The following is a 15473-nucleotide window of genomic DNA, read 5'->3' on the forward strand; positions in this document are numbered from 1 at the left end:
CTGCTTTGCCAAAGATTAATTGACAATTAGTTGTGGGTTCATCTCTGGGTTTTCTATTCTTTTGTAATGATCTATAGATCTATAATGATCTATGTGTCTGTTTTGTTTATTTTTGTTCCAATACCATACTGTCTTGATCACTACAGCTTTATAATATAACTTGAAGTCTGGAATTGTGATGCCCTCAGCTTTTCTTTTTCAAGGTAGCTTTGGCTATTCAGGGTCTTTTGTGGTTTCACACAAATTTAGGATTATTTGTTCTATCTCTGTGAAAAATGCCATTGGTATTTTGATAGGGATTGCTTTAAATCTGTGGATTGCTTTGGGTAGTAGAGACATTTTAACAATATTTGTTCTTCCAATCCATGAGCATGGACTGTCTTTGCATTTATGTCATCTTCAATTGCTTTCATAAGTGTTTCATAGTTTTCAGAGTACAGGTCTTTCACCTCTTGGTTATGTTTGTTCTTAGGTATCTTATTATTTTTTCCACACCTATTTCTTGAGCATGCTACATGGTTTGATTGTGTATAATTGTCCCTGCCCTGTGCCAATCTGTGAAACTGGGTTTTCAGATTGTGTGATTGTGCCTGAAGTTCAGGTTGCTTCTGGAACAGAGATTTTCTGCTCAGTTAACTATTTAAGAACTCTTTATTATCCTCTGATGTTGAGGCACTGGCTTCTATGTTAGTGATTTTCATAGAATAGGCTATCCAACTTTTTTTTTTGATAAATCTTTTTTTTTTCTTTCTAAATTTGCATCTGAGATTCTTTTCAAGAGAAAACTTGTCTTGTTTATCTCTGTGTGCCTTGAGTCCCTGGCATGTTACATTGGCACAGCAGATGCTAACAAATACGGAAGGAATTCAATTTACATGATAATGGTACAGAGCCAGGGATGTTAATATTTACTAGTCCTTGGAATGGGTGGGGGCAGCTCCTTGGCCATGGGGAGGTCAGCATCACTAGCATGCACGGAAGCTGTCAGCAGTGTAAGTCATAGCAGTCTGGAGGGAATTGTCCTCCAAATCAAACTATGTTTTGGGGTCAAAAGTGGTTCTGATTCAAGACTAACCAGAGTCTCCTGCCTGTAGGGTCTTTGGTAGAAATCATGGTCCTGCAGATGACGTGGCTCACTGGTAACTGCTTCATATTTCCCCAGGCTTCATCTAAATGTGGTGCCATAGTTTGGAGTCCTAAGCTATACACAACAAGCCAGAATGATCCTGCAGCTTTCAAGAGAAGAAAAGCCTGCAAACTTTGTATGGAAACACAATATATGGCCTTTCAAATGTTTTTATTGTACCCCTGCACCCGCAGGAGGGGCACATTTTAGGGCATTGATAGTAGAAGCAGGAGTAGCAGCCCCATTAGAAAGTGCTGGGAGTCAAGGAGCAAAGCCAATTTATCGTATGTCAGAAAAGAAAATACTGGCATTGCGGGGAGGACTACAGAACCAGAGGCATGAAGTGGGGGCCAGAAGGAGATGTCAAGAGCTGTAGGCTTGGGGTGTCCAACTCACTTCTGAATGAGCAGCTGTGGTTCAGACCCCACCCATTGGGTTCGAACGTGTTGCAGAAAGCAGGAGACCAGTGAGAAGGGCTTTTTTTAAAAAAAGATTTTATTTATTCATTCATGAGAGACAGAGAGAGGCAGAGACACAAGCAGAGGGAGAAGCAAGCTCCCTGCGGGGATCCCAATGCAGGACTCTATCCCAGGACCCTGGGATCATGCCCTGAGCCAAAGGCAGATGCTCAACTGCTGAGCCACCCAGGCATCTTGAGAAGGCTTTTAAAGAGTGAGATGCTTGTTTTCCTGCTCAGATTCTGAGCCTCTTGAGGCATTGTGGTCTCTAAAGGAAATCAGAAATGACCACCTCTTTGAGGGTGTCTGTATCCTCAGCTCTTACAAAATGTCAGGTGTTTGCAAGTAGCTAATGTCCTTGAACATCATTCAGATGCCCTTTGTGTTCTGCTAACTTGAGTTTAGTGTCAGGGGCTGGGATGACAGACACTAGGTGGAACCAGAGCTAGAGAAACTGCCCCCCAGGATGGGATGGCCAGCAGCCATTATCCCCAGGGGATTATCAATATCATCCCCATGATATCCCCATGGGGATTATCAGCCCCATGGCTTGATGAACTGCCATGACTTTCTTATCAGAGGACATTTTGTCTCATGCGTTGGGGCAACATGTGGCAGAACTGGGTTCTAAGAAATCATCTCAGAGCAGGAGGTGAGTAGGGAAGGGCTTGCGCAAGGCAGGAGCGTGTTGGATCCTCTAGCTGAGCGACTAATGTTCTGGGCTGGGCTCTGACGCGAGTGTGGACTTGCAGAACCCAGTGGGAAGCCAAGGCAGGCAAGGACCTACCCTCACGGATTGGGTGAACACAATGAGCAGGAGGAGGAGGCTCGAGCCCAATGTGGAGGGGTGCATTGAGGAACTCTGCTGCCAAAAAAAGAGAGTATGTCCCATTTAAGGACTGAGCCTTGAGCTAACTCACCTGTTTTGTCTTTTGTTCTTTCTCTTGACTCCTCTGGTTTGTATCCTCACAGTTCATGACAGGCTCTTGTCTTTACACACTGGGAATAAATCTTTGGATACCGCCTCCCCCTGGGTAACTTCTTCATGGCAGGTAGCCTAGGAAAACTTGGGCTGCGTCCCTGGTTAGGGGACTGCCTGGGCCTCTTGCCTTTACCCTGGGCTGAGGGTGGAGAGGAAACAAAGAAACAGGGTCATTTTTCTTTCCAACAATAGGAAGCTATGTTTTGTGTTCCTATCCATTATTGCCCTCCTCCTAAACTATCATCCCAATCACATTAATGCTCCTGTAAATCATGGCTTCCTCATCCTGATGTTTACAGAAACATTATACATAATAGCCAAGATATGGAAGCAACCCAAGTTTCCACTGACGAATGAATAAAGAAGAAGTGGTGTATATACACACTGGAATATTACTCAGCCATGAAAAATAATGAAATCTTGCCATTTGCAATGACATGGATGGAGCTAGAGAGTATCATGCTGAGTGAAGTAAGTTAGAGAAAGATAAACACCATATGATTTCATTCATATGTGGAATTTGATGAACAAAACAAATGAGCAAAGGGGAAAAAAAGAACCAGAGCAGAAAACCAAAAAACAGACTCTTCACTCTAGAGAACACACTGATGGTCACCAGAAGGATGGTGGGCAGGGAATGGAGATGGAGTGCACCTGTCATGATGACCACTGGGTGTTGTACAGAAGTCTTTGAATCACTATATTGTACACCGAAACCTAATATTACACTGTATGATCACTAACTGGTATTTAAATAGAAACTTAAAAAACAATTATATCTTCAAAAATAAAACAAGACAAAACACCCCAACAAAATGGGATATGTGGGTGGCTTACTTAGCTGGGTGTCTGACCCTTGGTTTTGGCTGGGGTCACCATTGCAGGATTCTAGGATCAAGCCCTGCATCAGGTTCCTCACTCAGTGAGGGGTCTGCTTGAAAGATTCTCTCCCTCTGCACCCTCCCCCAATAAATAAATCCTTAAAAAGCAAAAACAAAATCCCCTTAGCTTCCTTTCCTCTGTCTCTCTCCAAACAACATCTTGGTCTACTCTCTACCTGTAATTCACTGAGTGAGTCTGGTCAGGCTTCCTGTTTCATTTCTGTTACCATGTATGGCTGGAGAACATTGCTGCCTCATGAGCTCATAGAGCAAGTTGCTTGAGAGGCTCGTTGAGATGGTTCTCTGCGGCTCCTTAATGAGAGGGGATGAGGAAGAATGAGCAACGTATACTTATGGATGGGACAAATCAATTAGTGGCCTGAAAACTGCACTGGAATCTTTTATGTCACAATGATGCTATTCTCTGCCCTAAATTAGTGATTGCCTAATCATCTGTGTTGGTTAAAAATACAGTTCCCGGGGCAACTCCTCTGGAGACATGGACTCAGCGGACGTGGGTGGGCACAGGGCACCTGCATTAATGAGAACTTGATGGATTTCTGAGGTCCAGAGAGTTTGGAAGACTGTCTTCAGGTGTGTACTGCTGAATGGTGTCCACAGGATTCAAGTCTGTATACATCATTTTGCTCTGCATACAAATCTTAGAAACATCAACATTAAAGAAAAGTTGAAAACCTATACTCTCTTGATCTCTGCCGTTTGAGTATAGTGGTTCCACATCTCTGCAGTTCCTTGTATACACACTCACATTTTCCATACTTGTAAATGTAAAAATACAAAAAATTCAAAAAGTTTTATTCTGCTCCTTTTTTGTTTACAGATTATATCAGAAACATCTTTTCCTTGGTGTTATATAATGTTGGTAATTATAATGTTAAACATCTATAATGTACCTATTTACCAAGCACTGGATATTTTGATTGTTTCAAATTTTTTGTTTATAGTACAGATGATGTAATATTTTGCATAGATAGGTTTTGCCTTTAAAATTTTTAGAGTAATTTTTCAGGAACAATACTAGTGAATTAAAGAGTTTTAATATTTTAAGACCACAGTGATTAATACTGGAATATAAAATGTTTCCTCATTGGTAGAAATTGGTTAACTAGTCTTATGTGTAAAATGCCTGCAAATCTGTAATACATTTCCTTCACTTCTTCATATTTAAAAGTCCATTTTCTTTTATTTGCATCATAGTTGTTTAGTGGGAATGCTGTTTATATAGGGATGGCCTCTCTGATGGGGCCCTGGGATGTCTGGGACAATGTCAATGTCAACAAAGGCAAAAAGACTAAGTCAAATGTCCTGAGGTAGATGTTACTTAAGAATATGTGAATGTGGGGAGCGAGTTGGGGGCAGATCTCGGAAGGTCATGCCAGCCATGCAAGCACTTTGGAGTATATACCATGTAAGAAAGGGACTGGTAGGGGAGTGCTGAGTGGAGGAGTCACATGTGTGTTGTGGGTCAGTGGGGAGAACAGAAGAGTGGCTGAGGATGGAGGCAGGGAGGTCAGGGGGAGGCTCCCGAGTGAGGCAAGAGAGGACAGTGGCTTGCACATGCCAAAGGAGGGGTCAGGCAGTGAGAGATGTCAGAGTGAGAGATGGAGGGGAGTCGGTGATGGCGGGATCTGAACACAAGAGGAAGATGGCAGATATTTCCTGAGAAGGGAAAACGAGGAGCAGGTTCTAGATGAAGGGATCAAGAGCTTCACTTTGATTGTGTTCAATTTCCTTTTTTTAAAAAAAGATTTTTATTTATTTATTCATAAGAGACACAGAAAGAGAGGCAGAGACACAGGCAGAGGGAGAAGCAGGCTTCATGCAGGGAAGTCCCTGCATGTGGGACTTCCTGTCCCCCTGATGTGGGACTCGATCCCAGGACTCTGGGATCATACCCTGGACTGAAGGCAGACGTTCAACCGCTGAGCCACCCAGGTGTCCTTCAATTTCCTTTTAAAACCAGTTTTATGGGGCCCCTGCCTGGCTCAGTCAGTGAAACATGCGGCTCTTGATCTCAGGGCTGTGAAATAGAGCCCCATGCTGGGTGTGGCTATGACTTAACCCCCCCAACTTTATGGAGGCATAATGTGCATAATGTGCATGCAGGGAAGTGCACACATGTGCAGTTTTATGAGTCATGTCGGGTGTGTGTATCCACACAACCACCACTGCAAGTCGAGGAGCAGGACACCTTCCTCACTCCAGGGGGTCTCCCTGCGCCCCTTCCCAGTCACCCATCTCACAAACCCCTTGCTGCAGGTGAGCACCGATGTGCTTTCCACTGCACAGAGCAGATTTTCCATCCGCAGGTTCTGTGTAGGCGCTGGGGGGAGCGGGAGGAAACCCACATGGTCCTCTGCTACAGGGTTCCCTGCTCAGTCCATGTCCCCTATGCTGACGACGGAGCTCTCGGGGCCTGTCCCGCCCGGCTGCGTGCGTTCCCCATGTCCCTACTTTCTTATCATGACTTTGATAGTCACTACTTCTCGGTATTCTTGGTATTCTCTGCAGCCAGGAAGATTTTTTTTTAAAAGGTAGATTGATTGATTGATTGATTGAGAGACAGAGAGTGCACGTGCACAGGCAGGGGGAGGCACAGAGGTACAGAGAGAGGAGGAAGCAGATCCCTACTGAGCAGGGAGCCCCGTGTGGGACTCCATCCCAGGACCCAGATCATGACGGACACCGCAGGCAGGCGCTTCATCGACTGAGCCACCCAGGTGTCTCCGCAGGCAGGAAGGTCTTGCTGATCATTACTTTCAGAAGTGCTTACAATGAAAATACTAATTTCCTTTTTCCCGAATGTAAAATAACATCCCATTACAGCATGGTTTCAGCTTACCTCATGCATTTCTCCAGGTTCTGAGAAGTCCCTCTCGTTGGAGGACCCCTTGCTCCCATAAGTACTTGCCTATTCTGGCAATCACATGGACATTGGATGCTAACCATTGGCGCTGACCTGCCACAGGACATCCCAGGAGGACATCATGCAGCCATGTGCCTCATCCTGCCTGACTTCTCGTGCCTGGCCTAGTGTGGATGCCAGATATGGAGCAGTCACAACCCAGGCAAGTACTCAGGACTCTGTTTTACATCCCTTGGCCTCCCTTCCATTATTTATTTATTTATTTTTTCCATTATTTTTTTAATGGTTCTGCCACAGTCACATAATAGTGTCATGTCTGAGGTCATTGGGATCCAGGAAACAGGGAGCGTCCAGAGGGGTTGGGCTGCCTGAGGCAGGACATCCCCAGCAGAACTGCTGAGGGTAGTGCCACGGGGCTGAGATCTCACAGCAAAAAGATGAAAAAGTATCGTATTGTTGCTGCAACAGGAGATTCAGTGTTGGGATCTACACATCCTGATGGCACATTTAGCATTTGACCCGCAGGATGGGGCACACATCTACAGAGGAGGATTGGTTTGTCAATGTGTGGGAGCAGTTGATGTGTTTAGGGAGGGATATCTTCCTTATGTTCCCCAGGCCCTCTTTATGACACTACTGATTTTGCACTTGGTCTTCATTTTCAGCCCAAGACCTCACGGCTACTCCACTAATGCACAAAACACCAAAGGGCAGAGGGTAGGAGAAATTGAAAAATGTTGTGAAGGAAAAATTGAGAGAGAGAGAGAGAGAGAGAGCGCTAGGTATTGCATCCATCTTTCTCGTTCCTCTGGGATGTGTTTGGGCCCCTTACAGATGTTTCTGGGGATGTCGATGACTGTATGACACAAGATTTCCTTTGTGACCCCTATGGGAACACATTTTCTCCGGTTTATGCCAGGAATAGTTGCTTCAGTCTTCCAAGAGCACGCTGTGCGTCCTGCGGTCGAATCTGCTTCCCTCTGTCCTGGAGTCTTTCACGCTCAGAACTCAGAACCTGGGTCTCCCGTCCCTCCCCAGGAACAAGCCCACCCAGCTTCCTGCTGCTTTTCCTGCCTATATACTTTTCCTTCTGATCGCCTCACCTGATTTTCCTTCAATTTTTATCACAGTGTTTTGTAGAATCATTGAAACACTTGATATCCTCTTTGGAAACAGTGGTATATAAATAAATTGTAGTTAAAACCTTGAGGGGGAGAAGTCTTTGTTACTTAGGGACCTTGGGCAACTTTCCTGTGGTTTTGCTGTTTGGTTTTCTCCAGCGGGCATGTAAAGTGGTGTTTTAATGTACAGGTTCTGGAGTCTGGCCACTGGGGGTTCAGGTCTTCACTCTACTACTTCCCTCTTGTTTGAGCTCAGGTTAAGTCACTTAATCTGTCTGTGCTGCTAGTTTGCTGCTTGATGATCCATCCCATTTTTTCATTTACTTAGCATAACTATGGGAAGTCCATTGTTTGATCGCATCTTCTAGTTTTGCTTTACTCAGGAAATCCTAAATTTTAGTCACAGTATAGTCAGTGTATTGGTGTATTATGTGTATTGCTGTGTAACAAATTAGCCCCAAATCCAGCAAATTAAAACAGTACATGTGTTATTTCATAGTAGTTGTTCCCCATGAGTCAGGAATGTGGGAAGGGCTTAGCTGGGTCCTCTGCTTTGGGATTTTCTTTTTTTTTTTTTAAGATTTTTTATTTACTTATTCATGAGACACACACAGAGAGAGGCAGAGACATAAGCAGAAGGAGAAGCAGGCTCCATGCAGGGAGCCCGATGTGGGACTCCATCCCAGGACCCTGGGATCATGACCTGAGCCAAAGGCAGACGCTCAACCACTGAGCCACCCAGACATCCTTGTTTTGGATTTCTGAAAAGATTGCAATCAATGGTGTTATCTGAAGGCTCAGCTGGGGAAGAGTCTGCTTCCAACGTTATATGACTGTTGACATGATTCTGTGTTTCAGTGGTGGTTGGATGCAGGCCTCCCTCTGCACATTGCCATTTGCTTCATCAAAACTGGTAAGAGAGACATTCTATAACCAACATGAAGGCTGCCATGTCTGTACCTTGATGCTGCACAGTAAAGAATCTGTCTGATCCTGACTCCTGTTCCTGGGATATAGCCTCTAAATCCTGAGAATTCCCTGAGTTGTCGGTAGGAATGTCTTGTTACTCATGGTAGCCCCTCTACCATGTCACATTTCTGTTGATGAGATGACCCAGGGTGCACAGTTCAGAAGACCAACCACATGATGAGGGGTTGGGACTTTAGCTTGACCTCCTGTGGGGAAAACTTTGGAGATGGAGCCTGGCCCACCAGTAGCTGATGGTAAAGCAACCATGCAGATGAGGAAAACTCCAGTAAGAACTCTGGACGCTAAGCTCAGATGAGTCCATCTATGTGTCCTGATTCCACAGGGAGAAGATGAGGGAAGTCTGCATTAGTGACCCTCTCCAGCTTTGCCCTGTCCTAATTTGTATGCATCACAATAAAACAGTAACTGTAAGTACTTTCTTGAGTTCTGTGAGTCACTCTAGTGAACTATTGAACCTGAGAAGTAGTGAGATTGCCTGGATGTGGAGCCAGTTGCTCAGAAGTGCTAGGGGCTCGGGGACCCCAAACTTGTGGCTGCATATAAAGTGCGGGTGACCTGGTGGCCTGCGCTCTTACATCTACAGAATCTGTGCTCCTCGAAGGTGTCTGGTGTCCTATTGCAGTATTGCACCTTATCTTGCAGGGACATTCCCCTACCCTGTTCTGTGGGTTGGAAGCATGACCCAGGACTCATCCTACACTGCAGGGAAAGGGGATCACATGTGGGCATGGACATCAGGAAAGGAGAAAGCCAGAGCGCCTCAGAAGCTTTCCATCACAGTCACAGTAGCCCATGGGATGTGGTGACTTGTCTTAAAACACATCTGCATTCATTAGATGCCCATGAGATCACGGATGATGGAGTTTTAATGGGTTTCACGTAGCCGAGTTTCATTGTCTTGTTTTACAGATTTGAAAAGTCAGGTTTGGTGAATGCAGGTGTCTCACTTGAGAGCATATGTAAAGAGCTAGTGCTCAGGTGAGGACAGGAGCCTCATGCTTTTCCGTACACCATGCTGTGATTTAATCCAGCCACAAAGTCAGTTGGAACTGTTGTAGATAAATAGTTACATCCCTTAAAGCACATCTACATATATGGAGTCCTTTATACACACAGAAAAACACCAAGGATAGGAAGATTCAGGTAGGGTCCAAGATTTTGGAAGGCAAAGATTTTAACTGGCAGAAAATTGTAAAGGCTCTTTGTTTCCTGCACGTGATGCATTGATTTAAAAAAAATTTTTTTAAGATTTTATTTATTTATTTGAGAGAGAGAAAGAGAATGCAAGTGGAGAGGAGGGGCAGAGATAGAGGGAGAAGCAGACTTCCCCTGAGCAGGGAGCCAGATGCAGGACTCCATCCCAGGACTCTGGGATCACGACCTGAGCCGAAGGCAGATGCTAATGACTGAGCCACCCAGGTGCCCCCCCTTTTTATTAGGAAATCAAATTAAGAAGGAAGCACAGAATTTCAGAGGCTAGAGAAACAAAATACAAAAGCAAATGGGTGTGAAGCTTTGGACCAATAGTTTGTGGAGTATTGGCAATGTCCTCTAGATTGGTCAGCAGATGGATTCAGCGTCTGGATTAGCCCCATGAGCCATGGCAGGAGCTTGGAACCTGCCCTGAGACTAGTGTTGACCAGCCCACTGCACACTAGCAGAAACCCCATCGTGTGTGGATGTGAACTGATCTCACACCAGGTGGGCAGGAAAACTGCTTTTGGGATGAGAGGTACAGATGCTACCTGTGGCCATTCTGGATTCCAGAACAGCTTCAGTGGAGACCTCTGAGCAGATTTCCAGGGAACAGCAGCCCTTGGTGTTGTGGGGTTGGACCACAGGGTTGGACAGCTGTGCAGGAAGCACTGGGAGATTCCGCTCTCAGCAAAGGCAGCAGGCAGTGTGCAAAGCAAAGTTAAAATATGCACGGGTTTCAGGACTTGACAGGGACTCTGGTGTTGTTGGAGGAAAGGCCTTCTAGCTGCGGGATTCGAGGCATCAGTAATAGTGTCTACCTCACAGAAGTGCTTTTTTCTTTAAAGACTAAATCAGTCAATATACATAAAGGTCTTAGGACAGTGGCTCATACATGAAAAGAATTACATAGGTGCTTGCTATTAATTGTTACTGGCTTCTTCCAATGAACTTCTATAGAAATCACATGCTTTTACTGAATTTGTCTCAGAAAACAGAACAGACACAGTATCATGAACTCAGAGTGTAAGTCTGTCTATTCAACATTCACTGAACATCAGCTGTGTGTCTACTGGGGGCCACGAGTACAGGGGTGCCTGTGGCAGGCGTTGTTCTGTTCTGAGAACATCCGTATCTTCCCCATCTTTTGGGGATGGACCCAGGCCCACCCACACAGAGCATCCAGGCCCTTTGTTCTGGAGTCTTTCCCAGGAGCCAGCAGGCAGGACTGCCTCAAGCTGGAAGGATGTGAGCTGGTGACTCCACCACGTGGAGACCAGCTAACAGAGAGAATCTGTAAGGAGAGGAAAGGAACAGAGGCCAGGACTCTGGTAGTGTTTGTGACCTACTCCCCCCCCCTCCCCCCCAGGGACACATGAGAGCTGATAAATTCCTATTTGTGTTGGCTGGTTTGACTTGGAGAGTGGTCATTTGTATCTAGTGGAGTCATGGCCAGTAGGAGGTCTAGTAGAGCTTGCTATTTGATGGGAGCCATCCAGAAACTGGAATAAGCATGCTGCAGGCCATGTGGTGAGCTACAGGGAGGGAGGTGCTCACAGCGGGGAACCACCCTGGTTTAGAAGGTCAGGGGTTGCTTTGCAGAGCTCCTCCCAAAGGAAGTGTGAGAATTAAGCAGGTAACAAGGGGCAGGACTGTGGGGGTCAGTGACAAGAGAGTGGGGTGATGTAGAGGAAGGCTCTGATTTCCATATTGTTAAGTGGAGGCTGTTAACAGCAATAAGAGAGGCTGTTCAAACCATAGAGTTCTGTCAAATTACTTGGTCTTGTGCAAGGAGCAACAAAAAGCCATTTAAGCATTTTGTCAGGGGGACAATATGACCAGACTTTGTATATGTGCTGCCGAAGCGAGCACAATGACCAGACTTTGTTTAGAAAGGGCCATGTGGCTGCTGTGGGGGGAGTGGGTTGGGGGAGGGGAGGCCATTGTGGCCCTGGGAGGGCCATCTGCCTCCTGGATGGGAAGGTGGGCATGCGTGGGGTCGCAGCCACCCAGATCAGCACATATCCAGGAGGTGGGATGGACAGGCCTTGGTGATTGGCCCATGTCTTCCCTTTCCCAAGGATCCTGTGTATTCAAGGGGTGACCTTTGTTGCTTTGCTCCACTTCTGCTCCCTATCTACCTGGCTTTGCAGTGTCAGATGCATTCTGTTCCCTCTTCACACAGCATCAGCAGATTTTCTCAGCAAAGTTCCATGGCTCTCCCCCCTCCTTTATTCACCATGTTTCAAATCAGTTTTCATTTTTATAGCGGTCTTAGTGCACATAAAGGGTCGAATCATGCTGTGAGGCTTGTTAGAAAGTGTTTGGTTCTCCCTGCTTCTATTTCTACCTTCCTATCTTTAAACAATGCGCTCATGCTGACTTCTTGTTTGGATGACATGTGTCCTCTAGTAGCTTCCCAAGAAACTGTGTAGGAGGGAAATTTTTGAGAGTATTCAGAAAATGTCTTCGTCTCACCTTTATGCATAACTAATACATGAGACAGAATTTTTTTTTTAATTTTATAAATTAATTTTTATTGGTGTTCAATTTACCAACATACAGAATAACACCCAGTGCTCATCCCGTCAAGTGTACCCCTCAGTGCCCGTCACCCATTCACCCCCACCCCCCGCCCTCCTCCCCCTCCACCACCCTTAGTTCATTTCCCAGAGTTAGAAGTCTTTATGTTCGAGACAGAATTTTGGACTGATAATCATTTTCCCTCAGAATTTTGAAAGTCACACTCCATTTCCTTCTGTCTTCCAGTCATTCTTTTTTTTTTAATTAAAAAAAATTTTAAAAGATTTTATTTATTTATTCATGAGAGAGAGAGGCAGAGACACAGGCAGAGGGAGAAGCAGGCTCCATGCAGGGAGCCCGATGTGGGACTCGATCCTGGGTCTCCAGCCAGGATCAGGCCCTGGGCCGAAGGCAGCACTAAACTGCTGAGCCACCTGGGCTGCCCTCTTTTTTTTTTTTTAAAGGTTTTATTTATGTTTTCGTGAGAGACACAGAGAGAGAGAGGCAGAGACATAGGCAGAGGGAGAAGCAGGCTCCTTGCAAGGAGCCTGGTGCAGAACTCGATCCCTGGACCCAGGATCATGCCCTAAGCCAAAGACTGATGCTCAACTGCTGAACACCCAGGCATCCCTCATTCTGACTCTTGATTCTTGATATGTGGCCTGCTTCCTGTCTGAAATCCTAGATGGCCTTCCCTTTGTTTCTGGTGTTCTGAGACATCCTGTTCATGTGTTTTTCTGTGGTTCATTTCCTCACATTGTGCTGGATGTTTGGCGGGCCCTTTCCACCTGAAAACTTACAGCTTTCAGTTTTATAAAATTTTCTTAAATTATCTTTTTGATGATTTCTTTCCCTTGAATTTTTTTCTATCTTTGTAGGACTCTTGTTATCCCAATGCTAGATATTATTATTTTTATTTATTTATTTATTATTAAAAAAATTTTTTTTATTTATGATAGTCACACACACACATAAAGAGAGGCAGAGACACAGGCAGAGGGAGAAGCAGGCTTCATGCACCAGGAGCCTGACGTGGGATTCGATCCCGGGTCTCCAGGATCGCGCCCTGGGCCAAAGGCAGGCGCCAAACCGCTGAGCCACCCAGGGATCCCCTAGATATTATTTTTTAAATTTTTATTAAGTTTTTAATTTTAATCCCAGTGTCCCAGTGTAGTTTATAGTGTTACATTAGTCTCACAATAGAGCGATTCAGTAGTTCTTTTTTTTTTTTTTTTTAAGATTTTATTTATTTCTTCATGAGAGACTGAGAATGAGACAGAGAGGCAGAGACACAGGCAGAGGGAGAAGCAGGCTCCATGCAGGGAGCCTGATGCGGGACTTGACCCCAGGACCCCAGGATCATGCCCCAGGCCAAAGGCAGGTGCTAAACCACTGAGCACCCAGGGATCCCCAATAATTCTTTTTTTAAAAAAGATTTTATTCATTTATTTATTTAGGAGCATGAGTGGAGGGAGGGGTGGTGGGAGAGAGAGAGATTCTCAAGCAGAGTCCCTGCCGAGCGGGGAGTACAATGAGGGGCTGGATCTCAAGATCCTGAGATCATGACCTGACCTGAAACCAAGAATTAGACACTTAACTGACTGAGCACAGAGATGCCCCAGTGATTCAACAATTCTATACATTACTCAGTACTCATCATGATAAGTGTCCTCTTAATCCCTATCTCCCATTTCACCCATCCCACACTTCCTTCTGATAACTATTGTTCTCTATAGTTAAGAGTCTGGTTTTTTTTTTGTTTATCTTTGTTTGTTTTGTTTCTTAAATTCCAGAATGGAGTGAGATCATATGGTATTTGTATTTCTCTGAATGACTTATTTCACTTAGCATTATACCTTCAAGATCCATCCATGTTGTTGCAAATGGCAAGATCTCATTCTTTTTTATGGCTAAGTTGTATTCCATTCCATTGTATATATACACATTACATATTCTTTATTCATTCATCTATCCATGAACACTTGGGCTGCTTCCATATCTTGGTGGTTGTAAATAATGCTGCTAAAAATTGGGGTGCATGCCTCTTTTGAATTAGTATTTTTGTATTCTTTGGATACACTACCTAGTAATGCAATTGCTGGATCATAGGGTAGTTCTATTTTTAACTTCTTTTTTTTTTTAAAGATTTTATTTATTTATTCATGAGATACAGACAGAGAGAGAGAGAGGCAGAGACATGGGCAGAGGAAGAAGCAGCCTCCATGCAGGGAGCCCGACGTGGGACTCGTTCCTGGGTCTCCAGGATCACGTCCTGGGCTGAAGGCAACACTAAACCGCTGAGCCACCTGGGCTGCCCGGCTTCTTCTTCTTTTTTTTTTTTTTTCTAAGATTTTACTTATTTATGAGAGAGAGAGAGAGAGAGAGAGAGAGAGAGAGAGGGGCAAAGACACAGGCAGAGGGAGAAGCAGGCTCCACGCAGGGAGCCCGATGTGGGACTCGACCCTGGAACCCCAGGATCACACCCTGGGCCAAAGGCAGGCACTAAACCACTGAGCCACCCAGGGATCCCCCTAACTTCTTGAGGAACCTCCATACTGTTTCCCACAGTGGCTGTACCAGTTTGGATTCCCACCAATAGAGCAGGAGGGTTCCACTTTCTCCACATCCTCGCCAATACCTGTTGTTTGTTGTACTGTTAATTTTAGCTCTTCTGACAGGTGTGAGGTGATGTATCTCACTGCAGTTTGATTTGCATTTTCCTGATGATCAGTGATGTGAGCATCTTTTCATATGTCTGTTGGCCATCTGGATGTCTTCTTTGGAGAAATGTCTGTTCATGTCTTCTCATTTTTTAGTTGGATTGTTTTGTTTTTGTTTGTTACTTTTTTCTCTTTTTTTTTAAAGTAATCTCTACACCCAACACGGGATTCAAACTCAGACCCAGAGATCAAGAATTGTATATTCTTCTGACTGAACTAGCCAGGGGCCCTGGTCTCTAAATATTCTTATTTTATTAATATGATGTCTTCTCATCTTTCTGAGGTTTTAGTTATAGTTTTATGTTTTCTCACTGTCTCTGCAGTCTCTGTGTCCTTTGAGTTCTTTTGTTTTGTTTTGTTTTGTTTTGTCCCCCCCTCCGCCCCCGCCGTGTATCTGTTGTGATCTGTTTCTCATGCTGGAGATTTTCCTCAGCTGCCTGGTGAGCCTTAGATGTCTGCTTATATTTAAGAGAGTCACCCGTGCAGGTTGTCTGGAGACTCTGTGTAAATAGGGGTTGTTTATGGGCTTCACCAAATGGTGGAGTTGGAGGCATATCACCAGGGAACCCTTAGTCTAGATTCTAGGTCTTT

The 15473-nt window shown here is 44.9% G+C and overlaps 1 protein-coding gene across 3 annotated transcripts in view; it reads left to right on the forward strand.

The window, feature by feature from the left end:
- The window catches only part of TP53BP2 (tumor protein p53 binding protein 2), a 120688-nt gene that overhangs the window by 14641 nt on the left and 90574 nt on the right, over nt 1–15473 (forward strand). For all 3 annotated transcript variants that reach the window (XM_055324478.1, XM_055324477.1, XM_055324481.1), the window contains one exon: nt 6328–6536. In XM_055324478.1, the coding sequence (XP_055180453.1) occupies nt 6456–6536 (81 nt within the window). In that variant the 5' untranslated portion in view covers nt 6328–6455. The remainder of the gene's footprint in view (nt 1–6327; nt 6537–15473) is intronic.

The sequence above is a fragment of the Nyctereutes procyonoides genome, unplaced genomic scaffold (genome assembly GCF_905146905.1).
Source record: "Nyctereutes procyonoides isolate TBG_1078 unplaced genomic scaffold, NYPRO_anot_genome, whole genome shotgun sequence".
Taxonomy (NCBI): domain Eukaryota; kingdom Metazoa; phylum Chordata; class Mammalia; order Carnivora; family Canidae; genus Nyctereutes; species Nyctereutes procyonoides.